Genomic DNA, 27684 nt, shown 5'->3' with positions numbered 1-27684 from the left:
ACAGAACATTTTAAGCTAATCTACCATATAAATTTCCCACCATGAAATATTTATTTTCAGTTTGCTAATTATTCATTACAAAATACATCATAGTGCTAATTATACATAAGCATTACTATATGCAAATGCTGGTAGTTCACTGTTGAACCAGATGCTCATCAGTATAGCATTGATTTTCCCATTAATAAACGAGAATCACTTTCTCACTTAATTCGCTATCCAAGTCAGTAAATATCTATCGGAAAAAGCTGAATACTTTCATAACGTAATTAGTATCGACCATATTTTTGTAATTCCTTTAAACAAAAGTCTCAGAGAAAAGGTTTATTTATTCACAAATTTATACCATTAAAAAGCCATTTGCAAACGATTCAAAGATGTTCTTTGTAATATTAAAAAAAGGATGAAATAAGTGTTGTTTATGCACCAGTTAAAGAAAACTAAATGACAATTTGCTATTATCGATAAAGAGCAATGTTAAAATAAAATTTCTGTTTCTAATGATAGTATATATTAGTGATGCCAATATTTTCCAAAAGTATCGATATTTCGTATCGATACGTATCATATAAGTTATTATCGATACATGTCAAGTATAGAACCAAATGTATCGATACTCGATATATTGATCGATATTCATAGACATCTTATCATCGTATATATATGTATATGTATTAAGTGTATTTATAATTTAATTTTTAGGTTAGTTTAAACTCTTATTATCTTTATTAGGTTTTACCGGTTTTACAGATTAGCATTAGACAAATCTTATATTAATGTATATGTTTTTCGACTTCACAAATATATATGTATAATTCTCGCTCTTTGTACGGAATAAGTATTTACTTGCCATGTTAACTATTGCATGTAATTAGTAGATATTAATTTTATGGAATTCATGTTTAAAATTTTCTTCACTGACACAATTTTTTGTATTTGAATTTTATTAAAAACCTGTTAAGAACATCAGTATTAAATTATTACTAAAAATTGATTAAAGTCTCCAGTCTTCACGAGATAATGAACCTATATAAAAAAAGCTACATGTAATAGAAATTCTGTGCTACATTTAAACTTTAATATGTATTAATACATACCTAAAAATAATGATTGTTGAAGATGATTTGCAGTTAAACGGTTTCTTGATTCTGTCATAATTCTGCCTGCCTTAGAGAAGATCCTCTCGCATGGAACAGAGGTGGCAATGACAGCTAAATATTTTTTGCCTATTTCAGCTAGGGATGTGTTATTTGATTTCCAAAATGTAATAGGACAGCTAATCATCTCAATTGGAGGCTGGGCTAAGTAATATCGTAGTTCATCTGGTATCTCGTCTTCATTAGGGCTTACTTGTGATTTAAGTTTGTTAATTAAATCATTATGGTATGACCAAAAATCATTTTTCACATTAATATTAGATGCATTATTTTGGACTGGTTCTTGGTCTAAATTTCTTTTATTAATATTCTTTGCAATTTCACTGATAGCGATAGAGCAAGCCTGATCATTTTTGACATGTATAGATTTAAATCGAGGATCTAATATTGTACATGTTGTTAAAATAATCTCATTTTCTATCGTGTTAAATCTTTGCTCAAATTGTTCTAAGAGCAACTCTTTCATTTTAATACCTTCTTCAGTCTCTGGCTCTGATTCATATAAAGCAACTCTTAGTGTGCTCACTACGGGAATTACTTTACTAGCTGTTAGATAATATTCTCCTGATATTATCTTAGTTGCTTCTACAAAGGGTTTCAAAAGGTGAACAAATTCTTTAATTATTTGTAGTTCTGCTGCAGTGATCATTGTCGGAGCAGTTGGATTCTGTAATAAAATTCCACCAATTATATCTGACAGTTCAACGAATCTTTGCAACATGTCATGAGTTGAATTCCAGCGGGTTTCTACAGATTGAAGCAACTTCAAATCTGAACAGGCTCTTAACTTATCAGCGGAAAACACTGATTTTTTAAAATGGGTAACAATGGCTTTAACTTTTTTAATTATAGGATTTACATCAGCAGACTCTATTACTTTAGATGGTATTAAGTTTAGTGAGTGAGCGAAACATGGAAGATGTTTTTTGTTGCCAAATGCATTCTTGATTGCCCTTTTAATATTTGCTCCACTGTCTGAAACAACAACTAATATACTTTCTTTATTAATTTTCCATTCATTTACCATACTTAAAAGCCAGGTTTCTATATTTTCGGATGTATGCCTTTCAATTAGCTCCATAACACCTATTGTAATTGATTTGTGTTGGTTATTCGACACGTGATGACAGGTTAAACCTATATAACTTTTGGTATTTAAAGGCTCTGTCCAAATATCCGTTGTTAATGACAAGTGGTGGATTTGTGATAGTTCAGTTTTAATTATGTTAGATAATAAGTCATACTTTTCCTCCATTAAATTTATAATTGTTTGTCTACAGGGAATTTTATATAAAGGTATAATCGATTTCATAAACAGTTTGAAACCCTCTTTCTCAACAGTTTTAAAAGGCATGTTATCTTTTGCTATCATAAACAAAAGTTTATTTGTTATTGTTGCTGCTTTAGATCCATCTTTAATAGAATCATAGTATTATAAAAACTATCAACAATATTAATGAATATAAAAATAAAATCATTATTTGATTTACCTTGAATAGAGCTTTGTTTAGCTAAAGTTACATCTATTCTGGGCTGTTTAGCTGTTGGTTCTTCTGCAAATGAAGAAGTAGATGCTACGGAAGTTGTAGAGTGTGCTGGAGAATGAGCAGATGTATTACTAAGTACATCATCTGTGCCATCTTCATTTAATAAATCTGATGTGTACTGAAATTTACAAATATTATTAGTGTATATTAGTATAATATATCATACTTATTAAAATCTAATACAAATTTGTTAATACCATAGATTTTCTTTTTGATGCTACTACATTTCTCTTAACATCACCAGTTAATTCCACATCAGGGTGTAGCCTCTCCAAATGAAATTTTAAATTAGTGGTGTTGCCACTTCCTTTTACCTCGGACTGACAAATCTTACATTTTCCTCCTAAGTTTGTTTTTACAAAGAATTTCCACACTTGGCTTTTTGGTGGCACTAGCACAAGCAATAAAAACTTTTACTAGTTAAGAATTAAAATACATACAATTTTACATATAAAAAAGGGAAAAAAGTAAATTAATGTAAAATTGAGGAAACATGCATACTGTTGATGAATGACACGGCAACCGTATAGGAATTTTAGAGGATTTTAGGAGAAAATAGTTAATTATCTGGAAATATTAATGAATAATTTTTCATATCGTAAATTATAAAAGAGTTCATGTAGTAATATTAATTTTACTTTACGTTAAATCATACAAATTACCTTTATTAAAAGAAAAACTTGGTAGAAATGATTTCAACATGAAACGCGGTGTATCGAATTTCGATATTGAAGCTTTTAATATCGATACTAGTCAATATCGACAGCAAAACTTGCGATACAAAATATCGAAATATCGTTATGAAAATATCGATATTTCGATATATCGAGACAATATTGGCATCACTAGTGCGAAGCAAGCTGCGGATTTCTACGAACGTTGCGATTTGGAATGCGAATAAGCGTGAATACAGCTAAATCAACCGCGATGTCAAATTCAAATGATTGTTTATACTGTTGTATACTAATATTAGTATTTAAAAAAACAAATTCAATTTACTAGTTAGGTTTAGCCTATGTTAACACTACACAAAAGCTGAAAGTGTTTTCATAAAAAAGCTATTGTTCCTATTTTTAAGGTTTACTTGTTTTCCGATTTTATTGTCTGTAGGATCATGCATTTATTTTAACTACTCTAGCGTGAAAGGTTATGTTTAACGGTTATTAAGAGAAAATTGTTTTTTGTTTAATTATAAATTATTGCTCGTACCACGATGTCTCATAATGCTTCTCCACATGGAAAGCATGGATTTTGTACTGCTATTTTTTCAAGTGCACCCACTAAATGTAATAAAGAGAATATGACACCATCTGATAAAACGTAAGTGTTTTCTGTTAATTGTTTTAATTTTTTTAATCGTTTACTAATTTTAAAGGATAAATTATTTTAATCTAATATTAATTTAAGCTTTTTTATTATAGAAATGAGAGACACTGGGCTGTTTATGGAACACCCTCAAGTAAAGTTAGGAAAAAGAATGAATTAACAAATGTGCAATCAAATAAACAAAAGACAAATAATAAAAATGAAATAACACAACGTTTAGTTACCACAAGCAAATTGACAGTATCAAGTAGTAGTAAAACAAGATGTACTAATAAATTACAAAAACAAGAGTCTGTGGCCTGTAACAGTAATATTAATACTAAAACTCCAGTAAAATTAGGTGGAAATGCTAGAGCACCTGGAGATAAGACACCAATTAATTTTTCAACTCCTAAAACAATTAAAACTTATACACCTGTACAAAATCTCAAAGTGGGTTTATTACCTCTTAATAGGACACCTTTAAAACGATACTTCAGTGATCATTCTTTAACTCAAGCAACACCAGATTGCTTTAATGCGGTCCAAGTAGAAACACCACAGTGTCAAGCCATGGAAACAATTAGTGACGAGACATCAATGTATGATGAAGAAAGTAGTAATTTAACAGTTGGAATACGTATTAGACCTTTAAATTTGAAGTAGGTAAAACAAAATTATGATCTTTTATTATTATCACAATTACTTAGAAATAACAATTTTATTTCATTTGGTTTTTGCAGGGAACTAAATGATCCAACTATCACTTCTGTAACAAAAGTTGATGGACAGAACATAACTGTTGAATATGACTCTGTTAGACATACTTTTGTATATGACCATTGCTTTACCTCATATGCAAATAACAGCACTACTGATCATGCTACTCAAGAAACAGTTTTTAAAACTATGGTATCACCTTTAGTTACCAATGCTTTTGAAGGGTATAATGTGTGTCTGTTTGCATATGGTCAAACAGGATCAGGGAAAAGTTACAGCATGATGGGCTTGGAACCATCACAAATAGATTTAGAGGTAAATGAGACAGAGGCTGGTATTATCCCAAGATTTTGTAAGGAAATTTTTACAAAAATTTCTAATACTCCGCTAGTTGAGAGTACTGTTGAAATAAGCTATTTTGAAATTTATAATGAAAAAATTCATGATCTATTAGCCAACACAAATGTTGGTGTTAAAAGAGCCCCTTTGAAAGTAAGGGAACATCCTGTTTTTGGGCCTTATATAGTAGATTTGAGTCAACACAGTGTTCAAAGCTACAAAGATCTGCAGGTAATTGATGTTATTTTAAAGTATTTTACTAAAAAAGTAAGTTATACTGTGTATAACTTATTATTATATTGATTTTAAACATTTTTATTTCCACAGACATGGCTGAAAGTAGGGAATTCTCAAAGAGCTACAGCTGCTACTGGTATGAATGAAAAGAGCTCAAGATCCCACAGTATCTTTAGCATTATCTTAACTCGAGCAAGAAAGGATGCAACTTCTAAAAGTAAATCAACCGACCAGAGTTGGAGAAGCAAAATCAATTTAGTTGATCTAGCTGGCAGTGAAAGATTAAGTCAAACTTGTGCTAGTGGAGATAGACTAAAGGTATGTACTGCAGTACATACCATTATATCTTTAGTTCATAGTAAACATAAAATTTATAAAAGTTAATTGTTTTTAGGAGGGAGTGTCTATCAACAAGTCCTTACTTATCCTGGGAAAAGTGATTGCTTCTCTTGCAGAAAGCACCAACAATCGTAAACGGGGATTTGTGCCTTACCGAGAGTCTGTTTTGACTTGGCTACTAAAGGTAAGTCTTTTTAAAATATTTCCATATAATATAAAAAATCATTAAAAAATTTCTCTCTGATGTCGTAGCTAAGTAAAAGATAGCTCAGAAACAAGTTATATCAGTGTCTGTTTTGATCAAAATCTGAAAGTGTTAAAACAATTACATATTGAAAAAATAGTCAGAAGCAGGTAGAAGATTCAAAAAGACTTTAACATTAAAAATGGAATAGTTTATTTTCATTTATATTTAAATAATATTCTACATTAATTTTTTATTGGAAACAAAATGTATAAATTTTTCATTATATGCAGCTCAATATGAATATTATAAAAACATCATTACTTAAAATGGTAAAATTTACAAAACATTTTAATAATTGATGTTTTTGCATTGTAACAAATTACAAATAGAGTAGTAATTACATCAGTAAAGTATATGATTAAAAAAAAAAGCTATATATAGTATTTGAATATTTTTATATCATTGCAAATTTCAATAACAAAACTTAATGCATTGTATCTGTAAAATATGTAAATAGTGGTGGACGAAGCTTTACATGTTTTGTGCAACATTTACAATTGTCTCCACATTTTGTGCAAGCTGGACCACATTGACATTTATTATTCCCACAATTTTTCTCTTGTTTATTTTTATCTGAAATATGTAAACATATGTTTAATTTGATTAAAGCATTTGTTGTAAAAATGCTAGTCATAAAATTTGAAGTTTAAAAATAGAAAAATGAAAGCTTCAATTTAATCAAAATGACATTTTTAATCATTAATGATAAACTTTTTTCTTTCTTGTTTCTTTTCATAAAAAATGTTGATTAAAATATTTCTCACATTTAAAAATATGTTATTTTTTAATATCTACTGTCACTGGCAGTAACTTAAAATAGACAAAGCTGAAATTATTACCTTTTTGACTTTTCTCGAAATTGCGTTTACTCTTCAAAATACTCCACACCATTTTGTTAAATTTACCACAATATTTATTCAAATGTAATTATTGTTATAGTTGCGTTCGATGTAATTTATCTCTGGTTCTGCTTTCTCTTCTTTTGCGTTTGAAATCTTCAAGGATTCGCTGTGCCAGTGCACACGTAGCGGTTTTTATGCAACTCGTATAAAACCGCGAGTATTGCACACGACACTAATTTTAACTGAGAAACTAACTTGATCTGATCTAACCTTACCCTTACTAGCCGTACGGTGTGCACTGTGCACTGTGCAATGCGCACAATCACAAACCTCAATTCACCTCGATTGTTCCACATTTTTCCATGAACTTCTTTGATACCTTGCTGCTAAAAAACATTTATTTCGAAAACAAGAGATCAAACTTCTCATTATTTTTAGGCACATTGATATGAATTTTATCTTCAGTTTTTTGCATACATGAAATTATTAAAATTTCATTGAATATTGTCGGATAGCAGCCTGTGCGGTTAAAGTCAGGCCCCAAACTACAAAAGTCATAGGTTCGATTCAATTTCGATAAAATATCTGGAGTGAAATTTAAATTTGAAATAAAACGATCATTGGACTAAGAATGAATAATTTTTTTTCAAGGAGATTCTATATTTTACACGAAAGACCACCAATCATTAAAACAACCGCGAGGATAAGCAGAAATTCTGAATTAAAATTAAAAAATATGTCATGTAAAGATATTTATTTTTTAAATTAAAAATCTCATTAAGGTCGCTTAAGCGATTTTTTTTTTTTTTTTGGAAAAATATAAATCTTGTTCAATTTTACGAACATGTTCTTAAACCTTTAAATTCTTCAAAGTTGTAAAGAAATTTTAGAGTCAGTGGTTAAATTATTGGAGAAACAATGTCATATACATTACTTTTAGCCTGTAGCCTTATAGGATAAATTATGAAATTGCGTCATATTCTAATATAAAAATGTAGATCATTACAAGGAAGGATGAATTTAGCTCTTTTTGCATAGATAATGTTAGCATAAATAATGTCAATACATTCCAAAAGATTTTTCCAAATAAATTGTAGCTCCCCCTTGTACAAAGCTCCTATTAGACATTATATTAAATCCTCAAGCTACCTTAAAGTATTTTCGGTGTAAGATGTTGACTTATTCTATAGAATAGAAAGTTGGAGTTCATAATTAAATTTTGTTTATTATTTATAGAACTGACTTTTATAAGACTATACTTTAAGATTAGGAATTAGAAATCATCAATTATATATGTATAAGTTTTTGAATTGGTTTATAAAAAAGAACAAGCTTTCTTTGTGTTTCAGATAATGAATGCAATTTATTCGTATAAATTAAAGCTGTATTAGCAATCGCAATTTTAGCTTCATATAATATATAATCAGTCTTATGGAATATCCCACAACCGTTATAATTCATACAATATCTAATGATTTAAGCTTTTCGTAATCATTTCATTAACCTTTAGATGAATGTGATTTTTCCATTGAAATCGAATTTTTCTTTTGGAGAAAAGCTATATTTCTATTGAATTTACACCTTACATATATATATGTAAAATCGTCAAGTTTGTGTACAGCGACTATACACTAGCCACTCTCGCCTACTAAGGGTTAATGATTATAAATAATTGTATTATTGCTGAAAGTCACAAATTACATTATACTTTTAGTGTAAAAGGTTATGAGGAAAATAGAATATATCTATAAACAATACAGTTAAAAATTATAATTGCAGAAAAATGTAATATATTATGTCGATATAAAATTTCAATGCTTACTTAATAATTTAACAAACTTTAATATGCTTTTAAAAATATTACGCGAGATTTATAAAACGAATATTCGATTTTCCCTTGATTTTATTGAATAATTATATATTTACTATATACAATTATATAGTTATATAATTAATTGCTAATTAAACTTACCAAATTACACGAAATTTAAAATATATAGTTACTCTCAAAATTGTAAAAATTGGAATAAATCTCACGAATTAAATATTTTTACGCTGTCTTTTTGCTTAAACGAACATATATTTATTGCTATTGCATGCTACACTTATTTAAAATAAATTTATGTTCGTTGAAGAAAAAAAATGTTATAATATTTATTTCAAAGGATCTATTGATTTTTGTGTCTTATACGGTCAATTCTAGAGTAGTAATTGTACGTTGTATTATTCAAAAGTTATTAGTAATCTATCAAAGCTTGATAAAAACTTTTGTTCTATGTTTTTAAGTACAAAACAGTCTTATTTAAATTGAATGAACGTTAATTTTAGGAAATATGATTATTGGAAAAAACTCTTGATTAATTTGATATTTATCATTTTAGCTAAGTATATCATTTGAAGTCAATAGTTTCTTCGGCTTGAAATCGTAATAAAATTAGTAGACAAGCTTATTGAAGGATTAGCTGTCGCATATGGTGGAAGCATTATTTTGTTACTGAGATTTATTATTTTGTGATCGCTGACTCGTTTCGGTGCAAGAAGCTTCACTCTCTTCTTCCTCGTGAATTTCTTGGCAAGAATTTTTTCTTGATTTGTTTCTTATATACGTAGCCAAGCTTCTTCGTTTGCTCTCACGACACAAATGGCAATTTTCCTTTATTTGTGCTTTTTGTTGCTGGTTTTGATATAATTGTTGCTGAGAGGCGTGAATTGTTTGCGTGGGTGACTTTCCTGAAAACAAAAATGATCTTCAATATGATTTTCTAAGGAAAAATAGTACCAATTTAAAGTCCACGGTTTTATGAATTTTTATAATAAAATAAATAATCGATATGTTTATGTTAGATCCTTAATAATAATTTTTTCAGCGTTACTTCTTCACGTGCCATTGAACCGCGATTACGCATATCCGTAGATTATATTATGTCCTTCGCGAGCTCGACATATTTAGAAAACCAATAAAAAAAATTATTTCCATTTTTTTTCTCGTTTTTTTAATCTTAAAGCATGGGAAAAAATACTGAGTCTATACTTATTTGTTTTTTCAATTTTATCAGCATCTAAATTTTGCAAAAATTTTTGCTTGCAAGGGTAGCAGTAAATTTCCTTAAATTTGGATCGAACTGAATAAAAAAATTGTAATAAAAAAAGAGACTTATCGTTAATACTACGAGTGGTATAATTATGTTATTTTGAATAATTACTAAATGGTTTTTATTGTAAATAAAATAGAGGAAACTAAACCTTTTTTAGATAACAGTATCGCTGCTCTATTATGATAATAAGTACCATTAAATACTAACTACCCTTATAATTTTTCCTATGTACGTATTTCTGAAAATGGTACATTTTTTCTAGAAAAACATATAATTCTTTGTATATGTAATACAAAAGCGTAATTATTTTTTTACTTTGTGCAGGATAGTATTTTTCCCGACTTATGATACTTTTATAATTTATTTTAGTTATTAGAAAAATTCAATTTTATACAAACAATACCTTTTTTTTATTTATTAACTTACTTTTATACGCGAATAAGATCTACCTTTATCGACTGTCCTTGAGATACGGTAAATCTTACCATTAGACAATTATCTGGGAAATGCGCATTTATTCCTGTAGTCTCGTATACATAGTGTCGACTCTTGTTTCGTAATAAACGTCATATTCCATAGCGAATAATTAACTTTTCGTCATTCAATAAATAATTAATACATATTTCATTATAAATTTTTCACTTAATTTGTTTGTAAATAGAAACAACCATAAAGTACTTGCAAATATGGAACAAATTAAACACGGAAGTTGATTTAAAGTATTCTTATCTAGCATTTAGATAAAGATATATTGGAAATTCCTCATATTTTATTGTCATGGAAAAAGAAGAATCTTTTTTGCACGTAATTAATATGTAGAAGGCATTACTTCATGAAACGCAGGTGTGCACTGTGCAATGTTAATTATTAACTGCTGCGTAGTAAGAGAGAACGGAAAAGATTATTTCAATTCTCGATTTCTAATCGAGTTGACATTCCTTTCAGCACTTTAATTCCTTCTTGATATTTATCACAAATAATCAGTTATTTAATACATTTTAAAAAACAACGATATTACGGAATATGATTTGAAATTAATAAATTTACCGTTACTCAAATCAAGATACTTTCGATCTAACGAATAAATTCGGTATTATCGTCATCTTATTGAATTATCAATGATTGCTTTTTTGTGTATGACGATTATTAATATATATATATATATATATATATTTATATATATATATAACCGTTGCTAAGTTATATAATTTGATACAGTATGTGATATAAGGAGTGAGAAGATCAGATTATTACTGGTTGATTTATGAATTAAAATAAAAATTCAATCAATTTTGGAGAATAGAGATATAACACTTAAATAACTGTTTCAAACACGAGGCTGGCTCAAGAGAGACGTAAATAGCGTACAGCCATGGCTTTTTGACCAGGCTAACGTGTCTTCCAGCACGTAGCCCAACTCGTGCTTCCCAACGACCTTTCGCAAAAGGTCATTTCGTAAAAGGGATCGGGGACCTTCTAAATAATCTTCTCTTAAATTTTATTTTCTTCACGAATGATCGCTGCTTTTCCTTTTCGAACTGCTGCATGTACTACAGTATTTTACTGAAAGTACACAGAAAGACTACCGAGAAACCTTGTGAGAACAATCCACTTTTGAATCAGCCTTCCTTTTTTTCACTACAAGTTATTCTCACTTTTAAATAAATTGCTTTCACGTGAAATAAAAATATCGCAAATTAATACGGCTCTAATTTATTCTTAACATACACTTGTTAATATTGCTAAAGTATTTCCACTTGTACAAATGTGAATATTGAATATTATCAAGAGCGTGCTTCAAAAGTAACGCGGAATGAAGAAAGTAGGTTGCGTTTGAACAATGGATTATTCTCTACTATTATTTTTCACCCAAAATATTTCATTAATAATTTTATTCAATCTTTGCAACTGCCTTCGCATTCGTTAAAATTGCTTTAAAAAGTATAAATTTTAACGGGGGAATATAATTAAATATCCCGTAATATGTTAAACATTGAAATAGAAATAATATTGAGTAATATGAAAGGTTAACACACTTGTTTACGCGACTTGTTTATAAGTCTATGCCTTGCCTGGGGTAAAAATAAAACACTGCTAACTTTCGTGTTATTTCCGACGACGCTTATTACAGACATGCACTAGTCTTTACCTACCTTAACAATTTTACGGTAATTTCATGAGAAAAGAGTTTTTAAGATAAGAATCCTGTGTCTTTAATTCTTTTTTATCGACTAATCAAGTGGCTCTTGTTTTCTGGACTGTGTATAATTTTATCTGACATTCCGAGATAAAAATTGTAATTTCTGAATGTATTTTTTTTTTTTTTTTCAAGTCTGACGCTTGCGAGCAATTTGCATATTCAGTCGAGATACTTATTTTGCTTTCTTTGTTACGTATCTCTATGGCTACTTTGCGCAAAAGTCATTATAAGTGCGAGTTCGCGCGAGTTGACTTGTCGCGGTTTGCCCAGACAAGTCATAAAGTTTCGAGTAAAGAAATGATCAAATTTGTAATTTTTCTCGATTCGTTTTATTTTCAAGTTTGACGTTTATGATCAGTTTGCATATTCAATTGCGATACTACTGCTTTCTTTGTAACGCATTTCCTTGGTTACTTTGCTGAAAAGTGATTATACAGGCGAGTTCGAGCTACTTGACTTCTCGCGGTTTGCCCAGACGAGTCATAAACGTCGAGCAAAGAGATTAGAGTAGGATAGAAAGAAAGGGAGAATGTGAGTATGACACATAAGCGATCAAAGGAGTGGAAGCAGGCCGAGAGCCTAAAATAGATTTGCAATACAGTGCGCGAACAGCTATAGCTGATTGTGTAGTAAGAGAAGCACGTGCCACGTGTTTTCAAGCCTCGCGCACGCATCAAGATTAATATCTCTATTATTTCTATTATTATTATTATTTTTATTATTGTTCTTTCGAAACAAATATGAAGAGCTGCGGAGCAAATCAATTTTTATAAAAAAACGATAATACTTCAGTAGCGGTTTTAGATCGACAATATTGATTAAAATATATGTTATAAACGAAGTAGTTTTAACAAAACCGAATAAATAAAATCTAATTATTTATAGATTTTTTCTGAAAGTAGATGTATTCTTATTTGCTCCTAATCTCCTTATACGAGAATACCTTAAATTCTCTTTTTCGACTTCTGACTTTCAGCAATATTTTACTAAAGGAATTTTATTTGTGCCTGTGTGATTCACATTCATAGAAGTTAAAGCTGAGTTCGATACTTGACACACTTAGAGCACCAACCAATTGAAATTATATATTTGTTTTACCAATTGCAGCTAGAAACATCAATAGAAGAGATTCTTTATTTATAATATTACTTTTATAATGAAGTTATTTTTATCTTTCATTCATTTCACTGTGTGTCAGACCTCTTTTGTATATCCTTCGTGCGCTTCGAAAACCTATTATTATATTACGTTGGATTAATCACTGTTTTATCTTCTGAAACAGTTCTCAAAAGTAGTTATATATAGAAATAAGCAGGCTTCTCGAATCGTAAATCACATTTTTTTCGAAAAAATTCTTTACGAAAATATACTGTCACAAAATAGGTTGAGGTGGTCTATAGAAAAAACGTAGATTTCAAGTACTTTTCTGATAATTAGATACTGCAGATGTATAAATTCCAACAGTATTGTGATAAACGAAAATTATTGGCATTTATCAAAACGCTTGACATTTGATTGCTACGCAGGTAAAATTAATTTAACCTGTCTGACGAGAAGTAAATATCAATTTTTGATAACAACAAACTACTAATGCTATCGATAATGAGAGTTATGGAGTGCATTTTAAAGAGGGGGGGGGAGTATTATATTTTTTAGTTGCGATAAAGAATGACGTATTTTTATACAGTAATTTCAATGATAAATAATGATTAGACAGCGATTACTGGCATATCTCGTATAGTTAGAATTTCAAATTATTTTTAACTATTGTATCGAATCGGTTCGCAAGATAAGCTGTCGATGCGATTGATGAACGACCTATGGCTGAAGAATACATCGAATATCAAATAGAATGAGAGGGGTTATAGTCTACTTTAGAATAATAAATAACGATTAGAGCCGTCGCAGAAAAGTATTGAATGTTTCTTGAAGGTACATGAAAATAGGTTATTTTGAAAAACGACACGGAGTAACGTAAACATGCTATTGCATAGAGCGTAAACCGTTCTGATGATCATTTTTCTATTATTATGCTCGCGCCGCGCATAAATCAATGAATGATGGCAAACTGTGAGACACACGAAAAAGTTTTGATATTATGATTAGATAATATAACATCAAGTCTAGTTCTTGCTATTTTCACATTGGATAGTTTTAATAAATAATTATAAGAATTTTATTGGATTTAATTAAGTGAGACGTACCACAATTAAAATAGTCCCTGTTCCAGGGCTGTTCGTAGTCCCTGTATTGTGTGCTCCTAAAGGATCCACCGGTCAGCACTTCGGGAATGTATACCAAATCCATCTTTGCTCCTTTCCAAGTATAACAATCAAAAAACCTTATGCTGTTGGTTTCTCAGTGAATAATGAAGCTCCCAGCTCGTCAGTTTCCTTTAGGAAGTACACGAATACCAGGAACTGTGAACAATCTCCTCAAAAAATCCCAGTTACAACTCTTCAGTGATTCACGGTTGATCTCATTTCCCTTTTTCCGAAGAATTAACCTCTTCTCGTAAAATTGATCTTCAAACAGACAATTCTCTATTGATTCATTTTCACGCGTAGAAAAGAAATTCTTCGTCAGTGGGGGAATTTCATTTACAAAGTCTCCAAAATCTCTTATAGATTCAAATAAGGTAAACTTGCAATTGCTTGCGTTAGGTCAGTATTGATGCTTCGCGAAGACAATCAATGAACGTCAACGCTTTGAATCGCGCGGGAAAATGCAGCAAAACGATCTTCGGTTGTAGCGCGAATTTTGTTCAAATTCTATTCTACTCGGAACAACGAAAACTCTGCTGTTCTCCGGCTGAAGATTCTCCACAACTTCTCGAGCGTCTTTTCAAGCCCGATATCTCTTTCCAAGCGAGGAAATCCGGTTTCTCATCGAGAAAGGACAATCGCGATCAATAATAAAATGATGCTGAAGTTGATACAAGGATGTTTCGAGAACTCTGCTAGGTTAGAGAATTGGCGTAGCGCGTTCGATAGTGAATTCGATTGTTGGTAATTGTGTAGACGTTGGAGTTTCGTAGAGGTACTTGTCGACGAAGAGAGAGTCCAGTTGTAAAATGGCTGGAGCGGAGAGACCGTTTGAGGAATTTATGCGACATTCGACGACTGGAAATTGCGCGTCGTTTATTAGTCCTACCACGAGGTGTACAAGCTCCAGGTGGTTTTGTGGGAGTGTCGTTTTAGGGTTAGAGGGGAATGCGCGGATGTAAACAATGTGGGGAAATTAGGGCGTCGGTCGGTATGCTCGTGGTGTGGTACGGTTGCACGGCAATCTGCGCGGAACTAACTGAAACTGGCGAGCGCGAGTGGCGGAGAGCTGAAAGTGAGGAAAGCTGCCTCGAAGGCGAACGTGTGCAGTAAACGTTCGTTCGTTCGTTTGGTGTCGGTGAATGCGCGCGAGCCACATTGGCGCGCACCACTACACGTCTCGATCCCCTTCGTTCCTCGTCTCGTCTCGTCTCGTCTCGTCTCTTTTGCGACTATCGCAGGGTCTGTCTGTTGTTGTTGCAGAACACAGCACAGCGCAGCACACGCGAAGGTACTTCCCCTTCCACACCATTTTACCTCCAAACTCCCCTTCACCGTTGTTGTTGCTCTTGCTGTTGTTGCACATGTGGTGCTATCTTCACGCTCCGTTCCCCCCACCACACTCTCATTCCCCTTCCTGCCCAATCCTATCTCGTTCATTCCATCGACTTCCCTCTATCCCCCTGTATTGACTGCTTACTAAACGCAGCATCCTCTATCTTTGCATTCCTCCGGTATTTCGACTTCCACCTATTTTCTCCTCATTCTTTACTCCCAAAATAGAATCCTTTATATTTCTCATTAGCATTCGATATCGTCCCTAAATAACAATTTCTTGTTCCTTTTCTCGTGCCAGCGACAACTATCAGAATAATCTTTCAACCTGCTCTTTTTCTTTGTATAACTCATTTATCTTTTTGTAAGAAACCTAATAAAGCAATTGTTGTTTTTCCTCCATTATCGTTTTTTCATTGTCCTGCTTTAGAATTATTTCCTAGGAATAAACTGATTGATAAATTAATAATAAATTTAATTTCGATTATCTTGATTCTAATTTGTAGCAAAAGTCGAAACTTGAACGCCTTCAACGCAGAGTTGAGCGCAATGTTTATTCGGCGCAAATGTGTAATGAATGAAATGTGGTCGTCGAGTCATTTGAATAATTTGAACTCTAGCCAATCCTTTTAGTCTCTATTAATAGTTTATAGTGGTGATTTTTCCACATGAAAAATATTATTCTTACAACGAAGTGAAAGGCTAAAATCGAATTTTTTACCGTAGGACGAGTTTTGCACTGGCATAAGTTAACAATTAGAATCATCTGAGGAATCTTTATTTTTATTTCGTATCCACTGCTTACATTTCGTTTCAAATGTTATGTCATAATTTTTTATGTTGGCACAAAAATCTGTCTTTTTACGGATACATCAAGGTTTTTTTGCCTTTTTGTGGTTAACATGGATGAACGAACAAACAATGCTGATAATAAACTCGTGGAAAAAAAAACAAAATTTTCTGAACAATAAGATTCGCATGAGGAATTTACACAGCAACGCAGTATAATTTTTTATCCGTGCTAATTGTGCTCAATGTTTTTTTTAATCAATCAATTTTAATTAGTTATAATGATCCCTATAGCCTTCCATCGTCTCGTATTTTTAATTATTTCCACTGGATCTCTATTGTCACTCCTTATACTAATTTTTCCACCTATAAAAATTTACTTATAATCTAGATTTGAATTTTTCCATTAAAGTATTAAAATAATTCTAAAATTTACGGTATTTGCACAGATAATTAAGGAGACTTTGAAGTATTATCAGCAGCGATAATATTTTTTTTGCGCTAGTCAATACTTATTACTATAAATTAGAATTCCTTTAGTTATATATTTTTAAAAGCTTCATTGTCTTATTCTCAAAAGTCTAGTGAAGCTGTCTTTTTTACTCGCAGAAGGACTTTTTTCATGAATATTTCGCAAAACCACTTGCAGATTAAATTGTTCACAAAGAAGCCAATTAAATTTCTACCAGTTATCGTAATAAATATTTCAAGATAAGGAAGGAAACTTATTAAGAATTATCTCTGTGTTGATGAAAGAAATTTTTACTTTGAAAATTTAAAAATCTTAAACATTTATGTACTTTTACATTACATTAACGATTATGCTTAATTCAGAGCAGCAATTACAATCTGATAAAAAAAGGATTTGAATTGCGACCAGAGGATGGAAAAACCGTGAAGAGACGAATCTCTGATCGAATTACAAAGAAAAGAATTTTCTTTCCAAACTCAGTTTAGAATTACCTGATATAACAGTCAGTAAGAGCTTAAGACTAATTATGAGTTAGAAGATGTAAAAATCAGATAATTATAATGATATAAATGAAGAACGTGATAACGGGCTGATAGCGTTATTGAAAAGAAGACTTTATTAATTATTCGCCTCGTGAAGTCCCGCGATAAAACCAAGTCCGTAATCTTTACTGAGCTAGAAATACGATCTTTCATCCAACGAGACATTCAAACTCGAATCATTAATCATTGCAGCGATAATGGGAGATCGATCGAGTGAGGAAAGGAGGGGGCAAAGTAAAAATTATCTTATTCTTATACTATCATTTGATATGTCTCGATTTGAATAAGAAGTTTCATTCGCGATTTCTATAAGAAAATTTTATTTATAAATGATATTTTTGAAGCTAATAAATTGATCGATTGGATGGTGCTTGATTATAATTTTTTGGGTTTTCCCTTTACGAAACTTTTAATACAAAGCAGATGTTCTTTCTTGTTCATATTAGTTATTTCTTTTTGGAATATGAAAATAATGAGTTAACCATTTACGCGATATAAATTCATTGATTAAAGGCTAATGATATTTGTTTAACGTGCATTCGATTTATTTATCTAATTTCTGAAAATATTTCATAATTACGTAATTTAGACGAGACAAAAAATGATTTCCGTTACAATGTAAGCGTTTCATTTAGTGGTGTCAGATCGTGGGTAATGTGTATCCCTGCTATCACTTTCAGTACATATCTTAATAGACAAAAGAGAGACATATGGTGGGGGACCCAAATACCTACGATGTGACATTAATGTTCTTATCTCGATAAAACGCTAAATCTGTGTATTTATGCATTTAGTTTGCATGTTTACGATTTACCGATTCTCGTCAGGCGTAATACAGTCTAAAGTAATATTTGCCAAGGGACCAGTATACCATATTCCTTCCATGATTAACCACGCAAAATAATTCCTATTACACAATCACTTAACAGGGTGCATAAAATATGACGAAGCTTCATTTTATGAGAGACAAAACATTTGTATATTCTCGTCAAATACAATATATGTATAATCTATATACTAAATTCCTTTATTCCTTCAATATTTTTGTTTATGTATTAAGAAATACATTATTGTTTTATTTGTATAATTATTCGTAGAGTTTTTCAATTAATTAGAGCAATATTTAATTTTCAAATTGATTAAAAAATATATTTTTCTTCGTTTTTTGTAGGAAAGTCTGGGGGGTAATTCCAAAACTGCCATGCTTGGAACTATATCACCAGCGAGTATTCATCTCGAGGAAACTTTGGCCACCCTAAGATACGCTTGCCAAGCTAGAGCGATTATAAATCGTGTTCGCATTAACGAAGATCCACACGAGAAATTAATTCGGTAAGTCAGGAGGTAATAAAACTAGCCAAGCTTCGTCGCTCCTTACTCTCCGTCAGAATTTTTTCATTTTAATCCACAATTGCACAATTTGCCCATCACTTAGTGCAATTTTATTTCAATCATAGTTTTTTTGGTTATTGTATTATCATTTTATATTTCGTTTTAAACAAACCACCTCATATTGTTTCATATCAATGGACTCCCATTAATATTACAAAAATTTTATTTTCATCTTTTGGATTATGGATACTGGGCCATCAGTCTCCCAAGACCTATAACGATCTTACAAGCCAATCTAACCAATTAAGTGCTACATATACACTGATTTATAAAAGCTTACCATTTTGTTTATTGGGCACAAAATAAGAAACGCGTATTTTTATACTTGACTGTACGACTGCTAAAAGGATGAAAACTCTTGAATAAAGTGATTTTGTATATTTATTTAATTAAATACTGTGTGTGTAGAGAGAGAGAGAGAGAGAGAGAGACAGAGGTATTAAAAATAGCTTCAAGCATAGATTATATGACCTTTAATATACTTTATAAAATATGGCTTTTCCAATTTAGGAAATTCTTATATTTTTTTAAATTTCCTTACACTTCCCTCACCCTCCTACAATTTTTAAATCTTAAGCGGTCGTACGGGCACACGTATCAAAAATACTTATCTTTTACGTAAACCAAGGCTACAAAATACTGAAAGCTTTTGCAAATTTCGTGTTTGCTACTTGGTCAGGTTTACTCGTTAAATCGGTTCTTTTAAAAAAAAAAAAAACACTGTTCTGGCTTGACAAGTTAGATTAAGAAAACATACATTTGTCTTATTTCAACTTATTTCACTAATGGAGCAGAAGAAAAGTCTTTATTTTCAATTGGCGCGTGAAATATGTTGAAAAAAAATGTATCTACCAGTATCCAAAAGGATCGGTAAGGCACAATGGCGAAACATTGAGATTTTAAAGTCCCAGTCATTCTGTTAAATAATTTTCCAAGAAGCTTGGAAAAAGTTTCGTGTATAATTGTCGATCGTTGAAGTTACTTATATCCGTTGTTTATTGAATAATAAAAAGAAAATGGTGAAGCACGGCCGAATTGAATCGGATTTTGCGTATAACCGGTTGATAGGACGATGCATTCCCATTGTTGGTTACTGTAGACAAAAATTAATTAATTATGGTTTAATAAGTATGACCTTTATTAGCGATTTAAAAGCCGAAGTAATCCGTTTGCGAGGCGTCCGCGATGGATACGAAAGACAACTGGGCATGCATCCCCGTCGGCTGGTTAATTGCATGGAACCAGTGCCAGTACAAACCACCGAGGAGCTCGATGAAAAGCAAAAAGAAATCGATCAATTAAAAGAACAGTTGAAGAAGACGGAAGAACAGCTCGTCCATAATCAGAGGTAAGTTTTTCCTTGCATTTTTCTCTCCATCGAAATTCAAACACTTGGTCGTATCAACATTTTACTTTATTCGATTCGACTGTTGTCACACACCTTTTATTTGTTTAATAAGACAATCAGTCGTTAGGAATTTCTTGTTATACCTAATAATATTTTATTTAACAATCTCAACACGTGATAGTTTATTTTATACGTTGCGGTACTTCTTGTGAAAATCCTTGGACTCTATTCCCATTTTTTCATATATAAGTACCTTCGGTGGTTTATTCAATTTTCTCTTCAATTGTTCTTGAGTAGATGAGCACTCTAATGTAAATATAGTGCTCGGCGTACAAGAAATGAGATAAGTAAATGAAAAATTTTATACTTTCGAGGTGACAAAAAATCAAAATAAATGCGAACCTCTCGAGATAGCATTTAATCAGTCCTTATATGAAGGACTTCGGGAATATTCTTATCAGTACCTTTTTTTTTAATTAAAAAACTTTGTACTTACCTAAGGAGGAAGTATCAGATTCAACTACGCTGTATTAAACTTAATATCTTCGTGTGGATCAAGTTTACCACACCGTTAGGAATACAGTCATAAAATTGAATTTTCTCTTATAAAACAATTTTTAATAATTTACTTTTGTTAATATATTAGTAATTTTTTTGACTTAAATATAATAATATAATTCAGTTCTCGAGGGAACGAAAAATATTATTATTGTTTTCATTCAGAGTAAGATTTAAAAAATAATTCTATTAATTAATTAAGACGTTTTACATGTAAACTAATAGTTCAAAAAATCGTTTCAGAACATGGCTGGAGAAGCTGGAGGAAACCGAAGAAAAGAAAAAATCAGAGTTAAAGTATTTGCGACGTTGTGGAATCGCGATTGAACTTGACGTCAACGAGATGAAAAAGCAGCCTTGCTTGATTAATCTCGCTGCTGATCCAATGTTATCCGGTACTCTTTTTTATCTCATCCCCCCTGGCTTGGTACATGTTGGAAAAAATAGCCAAATCGAAACGGCAACTTTTGGTCAGCATCTGGACATTGTACTGAATGGACCTTTGGTTAGACCACTACACTGGTTAGTGATAGCCAAAGTATTTTTTTTTTTGCTACAACTTTAACCATGTGCCTTGTTAATAGCAACGATCATTCATTCTTTTATCACGAGACTTCTTGTATCGAGCTTACCGACGATAATTTTTGACCTTACCACTCTATCTCACTTGAATTTTTAAGCTTCAGTAATTCCTACGACGCTTATTCATAGCTATTTACTCTTTTTTTACTAACAACATTTTTTAAATTAATTTATCCAGATTTTGTTTATATCAGCTCCCTTCATATTATGCAGTTCCTCTTCTTACTTTAATACGGATTCACTTGTAAATATCACTTCAAAAACGCACTTTAAACTTTATCTACTTTTTAAAATACAAATTTGTCTGAAAACTGTTATCTAGAATACCTGTATAGGTTGAGAATGAAATGGTTGGTGTAGTAAAGGAAATAATTTAAGTATTTGATTTCTATTAATTTTTTGCTTTCGTGAAGAAATAGACATTTTTTATTTTTTGGAAACACGAAAATGAACATAATAGGAACCGATCGTCACTTATGTCTAAAATGAAAAATCGAAATTTGTTTAGTTGTCATTACATTTAATATTTTAAAGAAAATAAATTTCAAGTTTGCAAAGGTTCCCATTTTTCTTTATATTTGACAACTTTGAATTTATTTTCTTTAAAAACAACTGGAAAATAACTTGTCCAATTTAAAAGTTATCAGCGACTTGATTTTCAAGAAACACTCTTTATCTTAATCTGTAATTATTCATACATTTTTACAATTTATTGTAATTATTTTGTATGGGAATTGAATGTACATCTGTATAACTTAAAAATTTAAATATATTTATACATTTATCTTCTCCCTTCATTGCTAATTTTTTTAAATTTTCAAGGCTCAAATAATTTTCTTAATTCAAGATGATCTTGTATTTTACTAACAAATATGTATTGTATTGCAACTAATTTTATCGATCATTATACACCTAATATATGGGGGTGAATCGATTTTAAATGTATTAATATTTCATAGACTGTATTTTTTATGACGATCTTTTTGTTTATAGCACTATCGAGAACAAGAATGGTCAACTTATACTTTCACCAGAGTCAAATGCAGATACTTATGTAAATGGACAGGTAAATCAATATTGTGTAACAATTTTAACGAAAATTTTCATACGTTGACATTAATGTTTTATCAAATAGGCTGTTATGGGAAAGGTTGTGTTAAAACATGGAGATCGTTTAGTGATTGGTGGCAATCATTACTTTAAAGTTTCAAATCCTTACGATAATCCGGAGAGTATTCAAGTTACTGCGAAGCCAATGGATTTTGAGTTTGCTCATCAAGAAATTCTTAAAATACAGGAAGAAAAGTATGTTACATAATAGAACCTTTACTTATTTTCTTATAAATTTCAAATAATACTTTTTTTATACGTTTTTTCGTCGCTTAACGCGTGTCTTTGCTTACAGGTTGAAGGGTGAACTGGAAGAATCAAAACGTAAAGCAATAATTGAATTAGAAAATGCAAAGCGTGAGGTCGAAATGCAGCTTGGCTCACAAAAATCTATCTATGAAAGAAAAATCGAAATGCTGGGTTCAACTCTTGAGGAGCAAAAACTAGCATTAGAAGAGATCAATCGTAAAAAACAGGAACTTGAACTGGAAAAAGAATTTCTAGCTACGGAATTGAAAGCAAACAATAAAATTAGAAAGATACAACTCGAAGAGACTAAAATAACACTGTCGCCGTACAAGTCGAATTTTCTGCAAGAGCTTGAAAGTATATTAAATGAGAAAACCGCAGATGTGGAAATCGCGCTTAAAACAAATATTACTAAAGACTCTATTTATGCGGGTGGAGTCAGTTTGCACGAGATGCAAATGCTAGTCAGAGAAGCCACGGAACGTTGTAGAGAATTTGGTCTTAAATATGTACGTGATAAAGTATACATTTTTGACGAATTTAATTTATTATCTGTCATCTTATTTTTTATTAAAAGATACAAAAAAAGTATAGGAATGGCATTTAAGCAGAACCAGGAATAATTAACAATTTGTTTTCCAGGAATTTAATCAGCAGCAAATAGTCGTGGACAAAAAGTTAAAGCCTTGCATTCGTGTCCGCGATAGAGACTGTATGATGGAAATTTTCTGGGAACCAATGCGATTTATCAATTGGGTACATAAACTACGAGATTATGATATAGAAGATTCGATAAAGGAGCTTCGTGACGTCGATGGTGATTGGGAGCCGTATGAAGATAGTGAGATGTTTGAGGATTCTTTAAACAACAGCCGCATTTCTGTCAACATTACACCCGTTAAGAGAAGCCTTAATGAAAGCTTATTTCAATTTTCTCTGGATACATCGGGAATCGACGGCTCATTCGTAGAACAAGTTTTTGATGACTCAGCTGTACCAAAAATTCAAGGAAATGTCAATGCATGCCTTATTCAAATGGAACTGGCTTCCAAAACTTTGGTGAAGCTGTGTCAGCAAAATGAGAATAAAGAAATTAATGACAGTATTCAAAAATCTGTTAATGAAATTCAAGCTCTTATAAAGAATTTAAAGAGTACTTTGAATAGTAAAAATATTAGTGAAAGTAATGAGGAGAGTTCGAGTTCTAACCCTAGTATAAATACTACCGTCATTGAAAAATCTAATACTTCTGAAATTTTAGCCTCTAGTAATGGACAAAACAGTCTTTGGATTCAAAATGGAGTTGTTCAAAAAACAGTAAAGTTTCTTGAAAAAAATGACGGTAGTAAAAAGTAGTATTTTACTTTTTTGCATTTTTAAATTGAATTTTTTAATTAATATCATTTCATTTTGTCCATGTGATTTTGTTATGAGCTTGACGTAAATTTTAATTTGGAGATATCTTTTATTTTATGTTTAAAATAACTATAATTTCTCATAATTCTAGACGCGCCTATGCGATTTAGCACTTTGACAAATTAACCTTTAAAAGTGTATTGCTAATATATATTTATGTTTAAATAGTATAAATTATTAGCCATGCAATATAAAAAATATGTACAGACTAATGTACATTTTAAATTATTTTATTATAATTCTTAAACCTCTCATCTTATGTTCTCGCGTATTTCTCATAACTTTTTTTTTTATTTTACTCTAAGTATTCATACTGCGGTGTTTGCCAAAGAAATTTTAATGTTTAATTTAATACCAATTCTAAATGCATGCCAATGAATGCCATACATTGAAGAGTTTATATGAAGTAGATAAAAAGACTGTGTTCGAGCATAATATTGAAATACTTAAAAATTCTAACTTTATAATTGTAGTATGAAAACCTATAATGTGAAGAAACTAATGCGCGCAGGGCAATAAGGAGATGTATTAAATAAAGTACGATATAATATTTTTATAAATTTGTATTGAATTTTTATGTTAATGTAATATATTTTATAACAATGATCAAATAAAAATGAGTAAACACAACTACATTATTTGAAAACAAAATTAATCGAAGTAATCCTCGATATCAATATCTGGGTTCAGTAAATCTTCGCCATATATACTTAAATCCAACTGATTCAAAATCAAATTTTCACACATTTCTTCCAAATCCGTATCTCCGATAAGTACGGCTCCTTGCATCTTTCCATCTTTTAATACTAACTTTATATATTCTTGGCCTTTTGTCATCCTCAATAAAATTTCATAATCATTGTCTAGTTTTTGAGCATTGTATAATCCAAGTAAGACAACTTTGAAACCGAAAAATTTAGTCGTATGAGTGAACAGCTCAAAGCAGAAATCCTGAAGAAATTCTTCATTATTTAACGAAAGAGCCATGGATTTCGCTGCATAGCAACCCATTTGACGTGCTTGTGTCCAAAGTCTCATTTGAAACCATTGCTCCGCTATAGGCCAGCCAGCAGTACAAACGTCGCCAGCAGCATAAATATCCTTTTCTGATGTTTGCAACTGCCAGTTAACTAAAAAACCGGTGTCCTCTCCTTTTTGCAAATTTTCTAAACCAAATATATTGCTATTAGGTATTACACCAGTAGCGGAAACGATAAAGTCGCAGCCAATAATCTTGCCATTCGTTAACTTAGCGTATACAGGCCACCTTTCTGTGTTCTCACCATTCTCATTGAATATATCTGTTATTTCACATTCATATTCAAATTGAATTTTCTTAGACTTAAAATAGTTTCCTTTGATATCTAAGGAATTATGCCAATCAGGACCAAGTGCTGGGCCCCCTTTTGCATTAAATCCACTGAGGAATATCTTATTCTTTTGAATGGTTGTTTAACATTGTCAGTTGATATCTTAACATTATTTAATTTATCCAAGAAAAATTCAGCTGCTCCTGAATCTACAAACGTCGCAGATATATGTTTATCTTTAATAACCCAAACAATTTCAATCCCTTCAATAGCATGCACAATTTCAGTAGCAATACCGCCATTTCCTACAACTACAATTTTTCTGGCAGATGCGATTCTGTTAGAAAATTGAACTACAGATTCAGTATCACGAATTCCAATTACAAATTTATTATTCTCTTCAATAAGCTTTGGCCTAGCCCCATTACAAAGACAAAGCTTTTTATAATGTATAATTTTTCCACTTTCAGTCTCTATTAATTTTTTATAACTGTTTACTTTTATTACAGTATCTTGTAAAACTTTTGAAGACTTGTTCACCTGGGCCAGTGCATCTATATTCCTCTCCTCTACATCAAATTGCATTAAGGTTTTTCCTAAATGCATAATATTGGTTACTAGCTTGATCAAAGGGCTAGTTGTCACTAGAACAACACTTTCTTTTGGTGCAACAATTCCTAAACCTTCAATGCACGATACTCCAGCTATTCCACCCCCCACTACTGCAAATGTACATTCTATTTCTGTTCCTTCCATATTAGTATTTAATACTTTATAGATAAGATTTACTTAACAATTAGATTGAATACTAAAATTATTGTTTAATATCAGCTTTTGTCTCGGGATTATACCATTCAGAGTAATCGTACTCTCTAACCGGAGGATCAAAAGTAATGTATCCACAGTCTTTAGCTTTGTAGATAGCTAACAACAGTTTTTTATGTTGAGCTTGACAAATACCAGTTTTTCTGTATAATAGAAGAAAGTATTATTGACAAAATAAAAAAGATTCCTTTAGCAAAAAAAAGTTAATAACTCACGAGTAACATAAAACAGAACCATTGATATCTGATATAAACTGTTTCAATAAATCAATGTTTGTATAATCTAAAATTAAATATTCATCCCTACATATAGGGCATGGATTCCCAGTTGCAATTATTCCTGCTCTCTAAAAATGAAAATATTACATTACAAACGCATTACTAAATTAGAAAATTATACAATATTTTCTGCTTTAGCGTCTTATGCTGATAGTTAAAGAATAAATCAAAGCTCAATACATACAATGCAAGTTTTTCTTGTTTTTTTAGGTGCAAATGCACCTTTGAAATTTCTTCTATACATAGTCCATACTGGATCTGAACCATAAGTTGTTTTGTAAGCTATGGAAGAACAAATAATTTGTTGTTATATATATTTTTATTTCAATTTGTAGTTTATTTTATAATAATATAATGTTATTTTTAAGGATTATCTTACCATCACTTTTTAAATATCTTATACTTGTTTCAGGTGAAACAGGATTTCTCCTGTCTTTTGATGCATCAATTAGTATATCTTTATCTGCTTCTACATTTTCGTCAAAAGATGCGGAAGAAATAGATATTAAACGTGTGGATATAACCTATTGAAATTGTAAAATAATGTTATTATATTTTTTAAAATAAACTAAACAGATATCACTATTATGTCTTACTCTTTGAAAAGAATTATGTCGAATTGCTCTTCCAGCAAATTGCAAACTTTTTATGATAAATGACATTATTATAGGTACTACAAAATTTATTTAATGATTTACAGTTGCAGTGTGCAATTCACTGTTTGAACGGTTCAAACGAGAATATACAGCTTTTTAATACGATATATTGTAAAATGTGCATAAAATATGTTAAACCTATAACTTACTACAAAAGAATCGAATACTTTAAAAGTTTTGTTACTAATTTTCCATCAAAAATTTATTTTAATGAAATGCTAAGACAATGCTGGCCTGAAAGCTTATCGCAAACAATGGATACAATAATTACATAATACAGTGGCATAAAAGCTTTAACTATTTAGTTAACAGTAATAATTTAATTAATAAATTTAATTTTATTTAAAAAATTTTGTAAAACCACGGACTTTTTAAAAAGTATGTTCTAAAATCAATTCCGTATATTAGAATGTGTAGAATCGTGTGTTGCGTATGTTATGTTGTCCAGTGTCGGCCAAACTCTGAAGTGTCCGAACAAAACAATAGAGTTGTGCAGCGTTCAATTATTGAACTTACGAAGGATCAAAATA

At 30.9% G+C, this 27684-nt stretch overlaps 4 protein-coding genes across 9 annotated transcripts; 1 reads left to right on the top strand and 3 right to left on the bottom strand.

The window, feature by feature from the left end:
* Nucleotides 1-520: 520 nt before the first annotated feature.
* On the bottom strand, nucleotides 521-3536 carry LOC136785130 (E3 SUMO-protein ligase ZBED1-like). Of its 3 annotated transcripts, none has more exons than XM_066746160.1 (6): nucleotides 3367-3536; nucleotides 2902-3095; nucleotides 2648-2822; nucleotides 2187-2570; nucleotides 1098-2144; nucleotides 521-1026 (listed from the first exon to the last, which is right to left on the bottom strand). In XM_066746160.1, exons 1-6 carry the CDS (start codon nucleotides 3404-3406, stop codon nucleotides 995-997), a joined length of 1872 nt encoding a protein of 623 aa, XP_066602257.1. In that variant the 5' UTR covers nucleotides 3407-3536; the 3' UTR covers nucleotides 521-994. The 3 variants fall into 3 exon arrangements, with proteins under 3 accessions (XP_066602257.1, XP_066602258.1, XP_066602256.1); XM_066746161.1 differs by having other exon boundaries at nucleotides 1098-2132; XM_066746159.1 differs by having other exon boundaries at nucleotides 1098-2570.
* A 132-nt stretch (nucleotides 3537-3668) lies between these two features.
* On the top strand, nucleotides 3669-24521 carry LOC136785124 (kinesin-like protein KIF14). Of its 3 annotated transcripts, none has more exons than XM_066746146.1 (12): nucleotides 3669-4024; nucleotides 4126-4671; nucleotides 4753-5299; nucleotides 5396-5623; nucleotides 5700-5828; nucleotides 18602-18762; nucleotides 19967-20170; nucleotides 20972-21250; nucleotides 22304-22376; nucleotides 22446-22615; nucleotides 22716-23178; nucleotides 23312-24521. In XM_066746146.1, exons 1-12 carry the CDS (start codon nucleotides 3918-3920, stop codon nucleotides 24023-24025), a joined length of 3621 nt encoding a protein of 1206 aa, XP_066602243.1. In that variant the 5' UTR covers nucleotides 3669-3917; the 3' UTR covers nucleotides 24026-24521. The 3 variants fall into 3 exon arrangements, with proteins under 3 accessions (XP_066602243.1, XP_066602242.1, XP_066602244.1); XM_066746145.1 differs by having other exon boundaries at nucleotides 19952-20170; XM_066746147.1 differs by lacking the exons at nucleotides 19967-20170; nucleotides 20972-21250.
* Nucleotides 24522-24633: 112 nt separating this feature from the next.
* On the bottom strand, nucleotides 24634-26175 carry LOC136785125 (pyridine nucleotide-disulfide oxidoreductase domain-containing protein 1-like). Its single transcript, XM_066746148.1, is given in 2 exon segments — nucleotides 24634-25509; nucleotides 25512-26175. Coding segments are annotated over 2 exon segments (1413 nt in total). The 5' UTR covers nucleotides 26152-26175; the 3' UTR covers nucleotides 24634-24736.
* On the bottom strand, nucleotides 26167-27602 carry LOC136785126 (small ribosomal subunit protein mS40-like). 2 transcript variants are annotated; one of them, XM_066746150.1, is made up of 6 exons: nucleotides 27304-27602; nucleotides 27095-27215; nucleotides 26878-27022; nucleotides 26683-26780; nucleotides 26436-26566; nucleotides 26167-26363 (listed from the first exon to the last, which is right to left on the bottom strand). In XM_066746150.1, the coding sequence occupies exons 2-6, from the start codon at nucleotides 27158-27160 to the stop codon at nucleotides 26210-26212; spliced, it is 594 nt and encodes a 197-aa protein (XP_066602247.1). In that variant the 5' UTR covers nucleotides 27161-27215; nucleotides 27304-27602; the 3' UTR covers nucleotides 26167-26209. The 2 variants fall into 2 exon arrangements, with proteins under 2 accessions (XP_066602247.1, XP_066602246.1); XM_066746149.1 differs by having other exon boundaries at nucleotides 26168-26363; nucleotides 27095-27602.
* Nucleotides 27603-27684: the final 82 nt, after the last annotated feature.

The sequence above is a fragment of the Prorops nasuta genome, unplaced genomic scaffold, assembly GCF_024137725.1.
Source record: "Prorops nasuta isolate Cenicafe-Biocafe unplaced genomic scaffold, Cenicafe_Pnas_1.2 PNAS00167, whole genome shotgun sequence".
Taxonomy (NCBI): domain Eukaryota; kingdom Metazoa; phylum Arthropoda; class Insecta; order Hymenoptera; family Bethylidae; genus Prorops; species Prorops nasuta.
This window is presented reverse-complemented; position numbering and strand designations above follow the sequence as displayed.